The following is a 16,517-nucleotide window of genomic DNA, read 5'->3' on the forward strand; positions in this document are numbered from 1 at the left end:
GACTATCATTCATTAAGCGGCAATCCTATCATGAAAAAAAATGTTATGATAATTCTTTCATTTTACAATATATTTAAATATTGCAAAGTGTGACTCTAGAGAACAGAGCTAGTTTAGATAATTGAAATCTATTAAATTTTTGTTCAAGAGAATTTTTTGGGGAACATGACCTATGGCGGCTCAGTTCAAAACACTACAATAATAGTAAATTTGTAGGATTTATGATTATTGAAGTGTAACAAAAATCATCAATGTCAGGTGAGGCATTTATACTTATGAGACAATATTTTTTAAAAAATATTGTAACAATTTCCTTGCACCAAGGGAAAAAATTAATTAATTTCATAGGGAAATATTAACATTGGAGATTGAATATAAAGAATATTATTATAGAGCAAATTAACAAGTTGTTTTTCATTATGTTAAGGGCATTTCAAGTAATACAAGATGTCTATAAAGAAATTATTTCTATGAAAACCATACAACTAAATATGGGTGGCCACATTAGTACATTTTGCTTTATTTATGTCAGTGCCTTAGGCATCCTAAAATGTGCTCACTATATACACATGCAGTGAAATACATTTTTGTACAATTCTTACATCCCGCCATCCATTCATGTTGAACAGTATCCAGATAAGGTTCTAAGTTTAAACAATATACCATAGGGTGGTGTGATCTGAATGCATATATCTTGTTTTATCCAAATGGTGTCACTCTCAATTAAATGTATGGATAAGGTATCAGCTTCAGCAGAGAATCCTTAGTATAACTTCTGTGTGTTTTAAATATTGTAAGGATTTTTGCTGTTCCTAAAATGCTTGGTGTCTTATACACTGAACTGGAGATAATTGGTATGTGTTGGTTTACTTCTTAATACTAACAAACCTAATTAGAACAATTATTTATTTAATAGCAATGTGTCATTAAATGTAGTTAACTGGCCAGGAAGCTGTAACACATGCTGCTTTGTTAGTTTCATCGGTGTCATCTCAACAGTCCCTTTCTGGAGTGTGTTTATGACTGCTGTATACCATGATGTGACTTTTGTAGGGTGAGTTTTTTCTGATGCCATCCCCTGCAGTTGTTGAGAATTTTTCTTCTCTCTGTTTAGATGCTGCTTGGGAAGAAAAGATTTGGATGTATTAGCTAGTCAGCCTAATAACCCTGTGCAGACTGTATTGATTTTCTAGGAGAGAGTTTATGAACTAAATAAACTTGGAGTTGGTGTCTTAATAAACTGCTTCTCTCTGACTGTCACATTTAGTTACAGAGCTGTGCCGTTTAGGGGGGAAAAAGGCTAATTCTGTTACAGATTGTTCACAGCAGGGTCTCTAAATTAGCCCTTTGTTTTGTAATGCCACCTTGCTTTGGCTGGCTTTGAGCACATTTCTCAGTTTTATCCTAATGAGTTGCAACACTGATAATGTGGCTGATGATCTTTCATTGATTTCACTATCACTTGCTTGTCTGGTAATTGATCCGTTGCTGAGCCTCTAGTTAATTATATCGGCTTTGACATGGCCCAGTCCACTGGGATTTTCAAGTCTTGCAGAATAACAGTTTTAATAAAAGAGTCTATTACTGCAGGTGCTTGCTGCTGCATGCCAGTTGATTTTGTGTGGGTGGGTTTTTGCTTCCTCCTCCTTCCCCTCCCCCCATCTCTCCCCGGGAGTGGGGAGGACTGCAGGACAGGAGGGAAAGAAAGACACTGCAGAGCCCGGGAGCTGGCTATTGACATTGTCCTTAAGCCTCCCACAAATAACAGCTATTAGTCAGAAGGTCAGAAGCTGAACAGGCAGCTTGACTAAGGGACTGAGTGCCACTTCAGAAAGCAAGAGGCTAGCAAATTTGAGAAGGACTTTAAGTGGGTAATAGTTAGCTCTAAAGGTACAGCCACTGTTGGCACAATTGCCTCACATGGTTGTTGTTGTTGTTTTGCACCCCCATCTCCATTTCACGCAACAAGAATATTTTTTCCTGACTGCAGGTGGACTTAATATATTTTAAGGCAACAGTTCCTTGAGTTCTCATTTCTGCTGCTAAGATATTGAATTTGCAGCTTTTGAGACTTTTGTGTGCTTAATGGTGGTGAACTGGAGGGAAGTTTTAACAGAAAAGCTTTCAGGAGATGCCAGGATCTAAAAAGGAAGACACATTTGTGTCAACATAGTGCACACTTTCTCATCTTTTCTCATTGGGCTCTAATGACACCAGGCTGTCATTGAAGCTTTCTCGTGATCGTTTTGTTGCTTTTGAGGAGAATAAGGTTTATTATTGTTCTTTATTTAAGGAAAAAACTGCAGGAGTGGTACATTTGTTCTCTAAAATTGTAGACGTTATTAGAAGATGAATGTTCCTTACACATTCAATTGAGACAAGCAAGATTCCTTTTTTTTTAATGCAAGTTGATTTTATCAGGCAGCATGAATTTTGCTTTGCATTTCTTTTTTAAAGTTGCAGTATTTGTGTACTCTATGTAGGTGTTCTCTGTTTCTCTGTCTCTGTCTCTGTCTCTGTCTCTGTCTCTCTCTCTCTCTCTCTCTCTCTCTCTCTCTCTCTCTCTCACACACACACACACACACACAAACACACTTTCTCTCTCCCTCTCTCTCCTCCGTGCCCCTCCTTCCAGCTTTTACTCATAAGACGGCAAACTACGTATCAGCAATGGGAAAATACTATGTATTGTTCTAAATGCATATTATTTAAAAAAGTTGTTGATAACAGTGGCTTTCTGACTTCTTGTGATCTCTCATAAACACTAGTTTATCTTAATAGAAATATGTCTTTTTTTTCTGGGATGGAATTGTTTTGCTCCTCCTGTCTGCTTTTCCTTTTCCTTTAGGTTGTTAAAGGCTGTTATACAGCCTTCATCTACAAAGTTTAAATAGGACAAAAGAAAGAAAGAGACGTTTAATCTTTATAGAAAAGAAGGGAGACACTTCTTTCGGCTCCTGAAGGCATTTAGGCAGTTAACAGGAAGGGGAGAAGAAAGCTGTAAGAGATGAAACATATATGTAATTGTTCTAGTTTTATATTTAAAAGAATTTGAAGATTACCTTATTTCCACACCTCTCCTTTTTTGGGGGGGGAAATAAGAGCTTTTTGGTTGTTGTTGATGAGAAATTTGGGCTGGGATGATTGCAAAGTCGCCGTGACATCCGTATTGGTTTTTAATATATGTGTGTGCCTGTGTATGTGTGTGTTTACATTGAAGTCACATCAACTTTGTGTGGTATTCTGCATGCTTATTGTCTGTACGCGTGAGGAGTTGATTTGCCCTCTTCTTCCCTCCTCTTGTTTAGGAGGTTTGCAGTCTGCATTTAGCAGGGAAGTGTCAGCAATTACACGCTGTTCTTGACAGGATTGTTAAAAGAAAACAGGGAAAGGGCCACAGCTTGTTCTCCCGAATTTCCTCTGATCAGCAGAGGAAGGTGAACGTGTGTGTGCTAAGACCCAAGTGGTCTTAATGCGAGATGTCATTTGGAGCCTGACAGTAGAACAACGGGTGCAGCTGACTCTCTTCTGCTCTGCTATCCAATGACATCCAGTGGCTGAGAGTATGAAGCTGATGGTTGGGTCTCTCCTCAGTGCAGCCGGCACACCTGACAGGCAGCTGTAAAACCAAGCCAAGGCGAGCTTTGGGACTCACAGGGTATGCATAAATGATAGGGGTAACTGTGCAGGAGGTGAGAAAGAAGCTGTTGCCCCCTCCCCAAAGCCCCTCATCCCCAAATGAAATGCACAACGCAGCTAGCTTAACACCACCACACTCCTGCTACTGGCTGCCAAGAGACTCAAAAAAATCCACCTTCACTTTTCAGTCAGAAGAGGCAGAAGTGGATGTGAGAGACAGAGACATTCAGAGGCAAACAGAAGGAAAGAGGGCAAGAGGTTTGACTTTAAGAGACTCCTGCAGTGACAACTCCATGCAGTTCGGAACAACGAGGACGGCAACCACCTCCGAGTCGGGTTTCATGGGGACATGGCAGAGCGCTGACACTAACCTCTTGTTCAGAATGTCCCAGCAGGTAGGACAATTTCCTTTGATTGTCACATGTGGAAAGGGGTCACTTTTGTTGTTGTTGTTGCTGCTGCTGCTGTTGCTGCTGTCGTCGTCACTGGCTTGCGCATACTTTTGTCTGTTTAAAAAATTTTTTTTTTTGCATTTCATCCTTTTTATCATTTGCAGTTTATCTTCCTTTTATTTCAGTGCTGCTGCATAGTTTCTGTAATGTCATAACTTACTCTTTGGCGTGTCTGGGTTGATTTTGGTGCATTCCTCAAGGGCTCTTTTAAAAAAAATAGAAAGAAGCAAATAAGTAAGCCTAGTACTGCTTTTTTAATTTTTTAAACCAAGCTCCCTTCTCAAAGTTTTTCCAGTGAGATTATTTATCCCGGTTTATTGCCTTTGTCTTCTTTTCTTTATCCCACCCTCCTTGTTTTCTTTTCTCCCTCCTTTTTAAACTTTTTTTTAATAAAAAAAAAAGCTCCTACTATTGCAGCCAAAAGTCCTTTTTTCCTTTTCACCCCCGGAATATATAAGTCCCTTTATGAAAACTAATTCTAAACTGGGGGGGGGGGGCAGAACAGTCTAATTGAGTACAGGTGGCAGAAAACAGTGTAGTCCGGATCCTAAAGTAGAGGACAAAGCATTTGTGTTGGAATTCCTGCTAGCACAGAGCTGAGGGTCCTTCCATGAAACAGTTCCAGCTGCTGCTTGTTCTCTCGCGGTGTCTCTTTTCTTAGATACACGTACAGTTTCTCTGGAGTTGTATCCTGATGTGTTACCCCCCCCCCCAACAGTTCTTTAACCTGGGGCTGCATTTAAGACAGACTGGTACAGAGGGGGAAAGTTAAAATGTTCTTGCAAGGCCAGTAGTAACAGATAATTAATCACAGAGCTAGTAGGTGTATCGGTACCAAACTCTTAATGATACGGGGCCCAGAACACTGTGGCTTTTCTTTTGCAATTCTTTGCTTCTTCTCGGTAAAATATATATACTGCATGAAATAATCACACACATAGTCTGAAAGGTTTGAGGGGGGAGATTTCAGTATAAACTCACTTAAAGAAAGGATAGGAATTCTAAAGAAGACTTTAAAAAAAATAAAGCATATGCTAATTGTTCCCTCTTGTTTTTTTTTCCTTTTTAAATTGCTCCTTTTGAAAAGTTGTTTCACGTCTGCTTAATCAAGAAGCTGAAACAATCAAAAGTTGCAAGCTATGTTTTTATTACTCGGAGAGGTCTTGTATTGCCAGTTTTTTTAATGAATGAATTCCATTGACATGAATATGTCTCACTTTACCACTCTTGCAGCAAAAGAGTTATAATTTGTTTTTTTAGTGAAAAGAAAAAGCAGATGCCTACCTATATCTTTTGGAAAGTCAAGAAAAAGTAAACTCCTTTAGGACCAATGTAGTTTGTAACGTAGAATAGTTGTGTACAGACAGAGTTTAAATATCACATGTACTTTCCATAGGATGGCTGTGTTCAAATAAAGTATATTTAGATTTATCCTGTAGAGGGACCCTGATTACAAGTGATACCAGCTTCCTGTACAGAAATATAATCAACCTAAGCTAAAAAGGCAACTTATATGTTACAGAGACTAAATGAAAAGAACAATTCTCACATTTCATGCTACACACCAATACAATACATGATAGTGTATTATATCTCTCTTAGTTTTACATTCATTTTCTAGTAATATATCTATCCTAACTCAGCTGTCATTCTTTTTTTTTTAATATCCTCATATTATTAGAACTTTCACAATTGGAGTAATTTTTTTCCTCTTTTTTTGGCAACACAAGAGTTAATCCAGCTAAAACCATATTGGTAAATTACTGTTGAACCACATACTTCTTGTTCGGCTGCCCATTGAGTGTTTGGCTTTTATAGAGAAAGTCATTCATAGTTTTGGAATAATAGAAAGCGGTAGATGTCAGGCTACAGAGTTCAACAAGTAAAAGGAAGACAACTCTAGGCAAATAAGCAGACAAATGTAATTGACAGAAAAATGCAAGTTCATCCACTATCCAGTTGTTAATTTGGGGGGGGGGTGTTGTTAGTTTTGTTGGGCATAAAAATTTCTTTCTCCTTTTAACCTCATTACTGGACACATATGGTCATGTTTATTTTCTGAGACTGTGTTGAAAAAGGAATAATAGTATGTATAGTATATGGCTAAATGCAGGGCAGATGCTGTATTCAGTGTTGATCCTTCTATGGAAATACACTTGCAGAGACAGTAGCATTGTAGGAATGGTAATGTTGAATGTATGGATTTTTTTTTAAATATAAGTTTTGCTTTTGTGCAGGGTTGGTTAGAATGCTACTGTCTGTCTGAATGCACATAAGAATCTTGATTTTCTTTTTTTTACCCCTATTCTTTTTTTAAGAGTTAATTGATTCCACTTCATGGGTAACAGTGTGTTTAAATTTCTAATTCTTCTCCAATATACAATTTCTGTGTATCCGGTGTATCCAATAGATTAATTACAACTGCTATGCATCTGAACACATTTCTGACAGCCTTAACCATAAACTTTTTTGTTGCTTGTAAATATACTATGCGTGTGGGTCAAGTTCATCTCCCCTGTCCCTATGATTGATTTAGTATGACAGTGACTGATAGCTTAAAAGAAACTGTTGGTAAAATAGATACATGCACTGCAAACAAAACTTTTGCATAGTTTAATAAAGTAGATTTTATATGAAATGCATGAAATAAGTTTTATTCCTACCTGGAAGGAGATTTTAAATTTTTTTAAGGCAATTTGATGTAAATATGTGATAGAAAACCAACAGGTACTTGGAGAGCATATATTATATTATTTTTTTTTCCAGAAGAATAGTAGAAAGAAATAATTGCATAAATATGAGCAAGTTTATATGTGCTGCTGTCAGGTATCTTCATTTACTTGCTCTACATCTAAAAGGACATATAAAGATAAACCATTCTTGCTATAAGAGTTATTCATGGGACATATTAGAACATTTAGCTTTAGAGACTCACAGCTATCTTGTTTTTAAAATGGACATTTAACCTTATAGCAGTTCTACTTTTGTACCTTAAAAAAAAACCCAACTGGTTTGCAGATCCTTTGAAAGGAATGTTCTGTATACAAAAATAAATGCAGATAACTTCAAGGAACATATATTTTAACTTTTTTCCTCCCAAAGACTCTTCTTTAGATCACTTTGATCAGTGATAGATGGACAACGTCCAGAAACCTTTAACTTCTGGTCTTTACTGATTTGGACAGAGACCAGATTTCAATCCAAGCCGTTTGTATATGTACACATGGAAACATACATATCCCAGTTCTGTTTCAAACTAAAAAAGAATGCTTATTGATTGGTTGAATAACAAAATACTTTTTTCTTTTCTTTTTTTTTTCTGATTGAATAGTTTTTTACATTTATCCCAAAAAAGTGTTATTTTCCTTCTTCAAGCTTCTCTTAAGGGTTGTGCTAAAATATTTTAAATGAACTTGACTATAATATAAAACACAGCAATAATGCATAATGATAAAAAAATTCCAGAGGTGAGTAAAAGCATTTTTTACTCTCCTGTTCCAAATCCAAAAGAGATAAACTCTTGAAGATATCCTTTCAGCCAGTTAAAAGAGTAATACTGGGTTTGTGTTTTCATCTGTGAGCCATTATACAGTAATTTTAAATCCATCTACTGCTGCAACAAAATTAGCGACATAATTGTATTGTGTTACAGTATCTTATTAAAGCACAAATATCTGACATCTTTTACTCCTGCTTTATTTGGCTTCTCACCAGTATTATTATAAGTGACAATTTTGCTATTGTGCATTCAATTCTCTTATCAGCACAATGACTTTATTACTGGAACAATCATTTCATAGATAGATGAGAAGTAAGTTTAGGAAACTAAAATCAGATATTTACATTAATACAGATGCATCTTTTCAATGGAAAGAATGAAGAATTGGAATATATTGGAAAGGTTGGTTATGAAAGCTGCCTTATTTGCCGCAATGTATTCTACACAGAAAAAGTTTAGATTTTCAAATACTATGCAGTTAGAAATATTTGATTCTAATTTGAATGCAAAACACCCCATTGTAATTCTGCTAGACTAATATTTGGTTAATAAGAAAATAGTTAAAATCAGAAAGATAGTTATATTTACTTACAAATTATATGAACCTAGAGTAAAATATTATCTTCTTACCTGTAAAGGTATTATAAATTCCCTAAGCTTCATATTTAAAATAAAATAAAATAGCAATTCACTCCAGTAAATGAAAAAAAAAAAAACCACTGTTCATTTGGGTCACAGACTTACTGTCAAAAGACTTTTTGTAAGTCTCATCTTAACAAGAGAAGCTTGTAGCAAAGATATGAATGATGGCCATTTTTTTTGCAAACGTTAGCAGTTTGGACATTTTCATTTTTTTTTCATATATGTTAAGGATCATTTTGCCTTGCTTTGTTAATTTGTTTGGAAGTATAAGTGGTAAAATAAATCTTTCAATCTGTTGGGAGATAAATGCTGTATGTGGCTGTGTTTGTGGGTATTGTACAGTTCATTCTGGAAAAATTAAATGCTGGTTTTAGATATTGGTTGCTGGTAATTTGTCCTAAGTAGTATGATTTGCTTGGCCTCGAGAAAGTGTTCTATCTTAGCATATTGATGTTCTTTGTAATATGATTGTTTAGAGCTAAGCAGATCCATTTATTAGAAAGAATATAAAATACATGTGCTGTTCAAAATATTATACAAATTCACTTCCCCAAAATAATGCATTTTCCTAATTTAAAGCTCTTTGGAATTAATGCCATCTCTCCTTTTGCTATTTATACATCAACATGTTTGCATGTGAATATGTTGCGTATGGTTGTGTCTATGCATAATATCAACAGCTATGTCTGTCCGTTACATTGTTTTTTTGAAGACATATTCTCAAGAAATACTTTAAGTACTAAGGTGCTAGAAGACTCTTCTGCAAAAAGACAAATAAGGTTATTCCTCTGGAAATTTTGCAAGAAATTATTTAAAAATATGCAGCTTATTCACATTGAATGTACACAGATGTACAGTTGTGTCACTGCAATTTTCATTTACTGCCCTGGACACCTATGAATGAATATCTGTAAACAGGTAGTATGAAGGTATAATACTATATTTTTCTTTGCATGTGGGGGTATATATATTGAGTAGACATAACTGTAAGAATCCTATTGGAGTTTACTTGAAAATAATGGATTAGAAAATAGTTTGCCTAACATATGTAAGGCTATATGTGCATGCCAATATTCTATATAAGATAGATAGATAGATAGATAGATAGATAGATAGATAGATAGATAGATAGATAGATAGATATAGACAGACTGACAGACCGACCAGCACACTCTGACAGGCAAGCATAATTTTCCCTTTTCAGTGTTTTGTATTTGACGAGTGCATGGGAAATACTCTTCAGTTGTTGAAAGCAAAAACATATGTATTTTCTGTTAACCATAGTTGTAATTTTTTTGTTCTTCTGACTTTAAAGCTATCTTAATTAGTAATAGTGAATATACATGGCATTTAATTTGATAACGTAATGAACAGCTTGGATCATGAAGCAAAAATTGTTGTGATGGTATAATGTAAATTGTTGGTGCTAGATTTAATAGAGTTAATTTTGTGAGCTTGTTTATTTTGTGCAGAATAAAAGAGTTAGACACAGTAAGATATAACAGCAGCACCTCTTGCTTAAAGGATGGCTTGCCTTGACTTTTAACCCTAAATAATTACTTGCTGAGTAAAGCATCTTTCAGATGTTGGGACAAAATCCTGCATAACTGAGGCCGGATTGCAAGGATTGTAGTGATAGTGAAAAAATTCACATTTACCAGGTCATGTTGACATGGTAAGCGATTGCAAAGGAACACTGGGTTTACTGATACTAGGCTGGCGTCATAAGTTAGAAACAAACAAAATAAAAGTCTCTTGATTTCTCTCCCTTTCACCATTAATAGTGCTGATGGTGAGGCTAATTTTCATTCGCACAGACCACTAGATTGTCACATCTTAGAGTTTCAGAATTTAGGGCATTTGGAGGTTTAAAAGAATTAGGGGAAAGATCGAAATAATCAAGTTGGAATACGGTTTTTTCTTATGCTTTAACTTCAGGGAAAATTGATTATTTGCAGTTCACAAGATAATTATACCAGAATGCTTAATTCTCATACTGTCAGTTTACAAGTCCTGAGAATATGGACATATACAGAATGGGTTCTATTAGCTAGAATTGTTTTTACTGAAACCTCAATAGAAAAAAAAAGGTGATAAACTCTTTGTTTCCCCCCCTGTAAAAATAGGGATGGCCTTTCCTACCCTATGAGAATAAAAATCTATGTACTTTGAAAACTAAAGCAAATATCTGAAGGAAATATCTCTTTTAGAGGTATTCAGAATAGCCTTAATTAATGAAATACAGCTTATTTCAGTGTAACATAGATCATATTAAACAGCTACTGATTCACCACCTTCATCTACTACTTGTGGTTTGGGGAATGGTAAGTTACTCTTTGCTTATACTACATTTATGAATGTGAATTGGCACACAATATATCAGATTCTGTATACCCTCATATGGCCCATATAGAAGAGAAGCAGCTGTGCTAGTTAAACGAACAGTATGCTTACTGAAGGAGAAAAAGTAGCAGGGAAAATGGATTTTAATTTAAGAAGAGAAACACTCTGGAGAAGGTGAACTTAGTATGGCTCTGCTTACCTCTATAAAACCAATTCCACAAAGAATCTGTAAGTCAAATACTGTGTTGTGTTAGTTCCTCTCTGTGTGTATATTAGAATTTGCATAATGTCCAATATTAGTAGTTTTTTTCCTTATTTTGAATAGCCATGATTTTTCTCTCATATTTAGTCATTAATGGGATTTACTAGATAAAATTTGAATATATATATATATATATTCAAATTGTGTGTGTGTGTGTGTGTGTGTGTGTGTGTGTGTGTGTGTGTGTATATATATATATATATATATATATATTTTCAAATTGTATATATATGTGTGTATACACACACACATACAGTATATCTATATCCAATCTATATCTGGATACATATACATACAAAAGATATTGTTTATATCCCTAATTATTTGGAACACATATGTTCTTAGATGTCATTTATGTATGATAATTTGAAAAACATAACAGCGTTTGGAGGGACTAAATTACTATATGATTTTCTGCGGAACTGAAAAGACTCAAGTGCAGATTACCTTTACTCTCTTTATTTAAAATAATGTGGAAATTTATTTGTGGCACATTGCTGTGTTTGCAAATGTCTGCTTGTTAATTCTTCAGTAAATTTATTTCAGTAAAACTTTTGCTTTTATGGAATGCAATCCAAAGAAATGTAAGCCAGCATAAGGCTGTTTACTTTATTGATAGTAAGTTTCACTAAAATTATTGGGCTTTGCCTCTGTGCTAGCTCGTATAAGATCACGTTGAAACATTAATGAAAGCCAATGGAACTTAAATATGCATGCTGTTTTCCCATATGACATGCAAAAGAATATTTTTGCTTTTTCTGTCACAACTGAATATGGTTCATCTTGTATAAAACCTGAAAGGAGAAAAAATGAAAAAGAGGACAGCTTTTATTTTTTAAATATTTTAGCACCAGCAATTATCAGAGATTTTTTTCAATAAATGAATTATAAACAGAGGGATTTGTGCCCAAAAGCTATTTTTGGAATAAAAAAAAAATCAATTGCCTTCATGTTCAATTCACACAACACATGAAACTCCTAGTTTAAGTCTGCAGAAAGTGGATGGGGAAAATAGGTGTTCTCTTTCTCTGTAAAGAACAATATCAGATCTGCATGAAAGCTACCCATTCCTTGCCCACCTACGTACAAGTGTTTTTAAAGGACCAAACCTGTTCTGTGGGTCTTCACTTTGTCATATCAGATTTCAATTTGCAATTAGAAACTGAGAGCAGTTTTCAAATTTTAAACAGGATAATGGGAGGGGGGAATTGCAGATCAGAAACGTATCAAATTACAGAAGAAAACAGCTTCGTGTGTACTTTATTATTCCATAAGGCCATGTGGATGTCATGGATTTCCTGGTTTTATTTCCCAATCAGATGTCAGGGTGATAAAAATTGCTGAATTGTGGATGAAATGAAACTCCCGTAGATGAATCACTGAAAAATCTACCTGTGCCTGGCATTTTTCATACGGGCACTCTAGTTTAGCTATGGGCAGAAAGTCCATTTATTTTGCCTCTGTAAGGAGAGGCAAGATAAAAATGTGGAATTAGGTAACTTGGTTTCTCAGAGTATAATATTGGTAGACTTTGGTCCAATCTTTATGGAATATCAGAAGAAAGAGTACAGTCTGTACTTCAGCCCTTTGCAGAAGTAGCATTTTCTTCCTAATCTATCTGGCCAGTAAGAATTTTAGCCAAAACATTATTTATGTAACACTAAAATATAATATAAATACAATGACAAAAATCTGGTACAACTTATTATAAAAATTATTCTGCTTCCCTGGTATAGAATTGTCATGTTTAGTAGGGTATTACTTACTGCAAATATGTGCAATTGAATTTGAATGCCCTAATATGCAAAGTACAATTACTTATGGGTAAATGGATAAATTTGATGGGCAATTATTTCTAGTGATACTGGAAAAAAATTACACGTATTCCATATTATAGGTATGTATTATTCCATATTATCCTACAGAGATCAGAGAACTGTAAGAGTATAATTTTATGTGCATTTATTAATAGTGAGTTTAACGATGTTTTCCTAAGAAGTGTTCTCAGGGTTTGACTGAAATACTTGTTAGGATTGTTGTTATTGTTGTTGTTTATATTTAGTCAACATTTAAAGTTTGTCAACTTTATTAATGTTGCACATCATAGCTCTTTGTTCCCAGGACAATTGAGCCAAGACTTACATTTGCCAAGATCATCTGAACTAGTTGTCTGGAGGGGGGAAAAATATCAGTAATGAAGACTACACATGGAAAAAAAGTAATTACTTCCAGCTGGCTTTATGCAATAACAAAACTAATATTAAATTGAGAAGCTTAATTAGTGTGGATTTAATTATTTTTGCATTGAAAGGGAATGGTGTAATTCTGTTTTTTTTAAAAAATTGATCCTAAGTATTTCTAAATATAAAAAAGTGGTTCGTTTTTGTCTTAATCAGGGTAGAAACGGGGGCAGTCTGGTGAGGTTTCTACCCATCCATGATGCCCTACAACACTTGGCATTGTCAGCTGGCAGCATTTGATTGGCATTTTATAAGTAGGATAGATTTTATTCAGTGGAGGAATTCAGGAAGGCATTCTGCGTTTGTGACTCCTGCAAAACCTGATTTTATCGACCCTTGTTGTGATTTAACAGGTACATTGCAAATGTATTATTTTATTTAAATGTTTCAAAATTATAGATCCAGCACTAGGGTGAGGAAGAGAATAAAAGTCCTTCATCTTTGGAGTCAGCATGTTATACCTAGATAAATTTTCATTGTACTTTATGAGCATATTAGCATTTGTCTGAATTGAAAACACATTGAAAACATGAAAAGACTTAGGCATGGAGGGTATAATCCTGAATCTGCTATAGGTATACAACAAAGGTCTGTTTGTTTCTATATAATCCAGTTGGAACTCAAGCCTTCTTGTTGACTTTAGATGAGATCTATTGAGAATAAAAGTATTGTTAAGTTACATTGATTTCTGTGGGAAAGAAAAAATAATAAAGGTAAACTAAGTAGGAAAAGAGCCACGGAGAGAAGGATATTCTGCATTTCTTTAGATAAACAAGACATGACATCAGCTTTGCATTCCTCCACAACTCTATGGGTTTAATCTAAATGTTATAAGGAAAAAAATGAAAAGAAACAGCAACTTAAAGTCTAGATAAACTCTTAAGTGCACACTTAAGTCAGTGGTGCCGGGTATTAAGTCAATACCCCCAGGTATTTTTTTAATTTAGATTTTCAGTTAGGCTTTAAGTCTGAAATCATTCTCAGTTAACTATTAAGATCGGTATTGCTTATATACAATGCAGTGGGTTGCAGTTATTTATTTTAAATGCTAATTTTACAAGGTAAGATCCTCTTCACCTGTCGAGTTGATTAAAAATAGCATGCATTGGAAAAGATAAGTTGTATTCTAAATCATGAGTGAAATGGCTTTGATTGATTCACCTGACTGGATCCATAGCTGCTTTCAAACAGCCATAAACTCCCATGCTAAAAAAAAACAGTAGTACCAATTTCTGAAAAAATGTATATTGATTTAAGTTCTTTACTCTTCTATTTTGTCTTTATACTTGTAATATTTGATTTTAAAATGTTTAATAAGCCTACCTGTTATACCAATGGCATCTAACCTTAGCAATTATATGACTTGTGGACTTTAACTCCAAGAATTCCCCAGCCAGTCATGATGGCTGAGGAATTCTGGGAGTTGAAGTTCACAAGTCCTTAAAGTTGCCAAGTTTGGACACCTTTCCTCTAGAGCAGTGGTTCTCAACCTTTTTAATGCCGCGACCCCCAACCGGTCGTAAGTCGAGGACTACTCAACTGGTGCAGCACCGTTTGCAGAATGGGACTTTTGGCGGGCTTAGCAGGGCAGAGACGGCCTGGACAATTCTTATTGGCTTTTGAAAGCCAATAGAATTAGACTCTATTCAAGAGAGTCTAATAAAAGGGAGTAGCACAGCTAAGGAAAAGGGAGGGGGAATTGGCGGACTGTGTTGTTTGGCGACCCCCGTGAAATGGTCCTTCGACCCCAAATGGGGTCCCGACCCACAGGTTGAGAACTGCTGCTCTAGAGAATGTATTGCATAGAAAGAGCTGAACCTCAAATTTATTACATTTTCTTTTGAGGTTTCTGTTAGGTTAGGTTATTTTGCAAATACACTTTTTTATGCATACATATGAAAAAATACTCAAGCGGTGTAAGTGGCTGAACATAGAATTTAATAGATAATTGCAAAGTCCAATAAAATTACTGTCTTAGTCAATGTTAATCTATTTTCTTATTCTGTGAAACCAAAACCATCTGGATTTTGATAAATAAAGATGATTTGCATACTGTCTGTTCTTGATATGATACTATCAGTAAATTATTGCAAAAGGTATGCAACTTAGTATTTCATTGCAGTGATTTCTTCAACTTGCCAGTGAATTATTCTTTCCATCTCCTATTTGTAAGAAAATAAAGCTAAGAATCTTTGGCTTCAAATATGAAACGAAAATTATCTTTTTCCATTTAAAAAAGTAATTTAATTTTTATATAATTTTTATTAAGGATTTGATTACAGTAGTAAAAACTAATTAAAAAACTAAACTTAAAAATTGTAAAAAAAATTGGAAGAAAAAAAGAAAAAGAAAGATAAGAAAAAATAAAATAAAAAAGTAACTTCCAACCTTCATTACAAGCATAAATAAATTTAGTAACTCTTCACTTTATAAGGTTACATACAAATATCACTTCATCTCATAATCCTGTCCCTTATCTATAAGCAAATCCATAAAACATCTTTTTTTTAATCATGGTATTGGCAAAAACTCCATAAAGGATTGCCAGAATGTATTATCTTAATCTTGATCAAATAAACAAACTTTATATTGTTTTCTTTTACTTCTTATAGTCTTTATCTGTAGTTAATTCAAATATTGTTGTAGGAATTAATTTTTCTTCAATTTTTTCTTTATCTCATCTCATAGCCTTCTTCATGGATTTAACAAAGCTTTGTAGATCCAATTATAAAACCTTTTCCAAGTCATTCTCTTGTTTATCATATGTATTACCTGTTTAATTTTTAAAACTTCAGTATCTTCTGTATATCCAGTAATATACAGTCTGTTTACCAGTCATTTTTAGTTTCATTTTTGATATTGTCTCTACCTTGTCAAACAACATTTGCTCCACATGTTATTCCTTCACTGACATCTTTTGGATATATCTATCCATAGAATCAGACATTATTGACACTGCTATTAATTCTTGACTCCATTCTTCAAAGCTATCCTTTAATATTTCTAATGTTATAATGTTTTGGGCCATTTTGTAAGTCCCAGTTAACTGACAGCAAAAGTTGCTTTGTAGTTTTGCTTCTATTTATAATTTTTAGTTATTATAATTTTTAATTGTTAGTATCCAATTTTTAAATCATAAAGTTGATTATCTATGTTATAAACAAGATAGACAAAACTGGTTCATAAAGAAGCTATTTATTTTTTATAGTTAATTGTAAAATCTTACAGCAAAAATCAATATTATAATTTTAACTGGACCCTTAATCCATTTGTAAATTTCTTTTATTAAAATCTTTAGTTTTTTGCTGTTTCTAATTTATTTTTCATTTGTTCAAGGTTGAAGCTAACTCACCCAGCAATTTTTCAGACATTCCAGACAATTTTGACAAAAAGGAGCTTGGGAACTTACTGTCCTTTAAAAGGCTCTGTCATGGTTGTGA

The 16,517-nt window shown here is 34.3% G+C and overlaps 1 protein-coding gene across 7 annotated transcripts in view; it reads left to right on the forward strand.

Annotated features, from left to right (window-relative positions):
• BNC2 (basonuclin 2) overlaps positions 1-16,517 on the forward strand; it is a 433,897-nt gene that overhangs the window by 136,127 nt on the left and 281,253 nt on the right. For 4 of the 7 annotated variants that reach the window (XR_005553697.1, XM_039319399.1, XM_039319405.1 and 1 more), the window contains exon 1: positions 3,110-4,034. The exons of 1 other annotated variant lie outside the window; for it this stretch is intronic. Coding sequence is in view for 5 of the 6 variants with exons in the window: in XM_039319399.1 (XP_039175333.1) it covers positions 3,669-4,034 (366 nt within the window). In the remaining variant the exon portion in view is untranslated. Of the gene's footprint in view, positions 1-3,109; positions 4,035-16,517 lie in introns of those variants that run through there. 2 more of the 7 variants (XM_039319401.1, XM_039319400.1) reach the window with 2 other exon arrangements.

The sequence above is a fragment of the Crotalus tigris genome, unplaced genomic scaffold, assembly GCF_016545835.1.
Source record: "Crotalus tigris isolate CLP2741 ecotype Arizona unplaced genomic scaffold, ASM1654583v1 scf7180000023589.2044511, whole genome shotgun sequence".
NCBI lineage: Eukaryota > Metazoa > Chordata > Lepidosauria > Squamata > Viperidae > Crotalus > Crotalus tigris.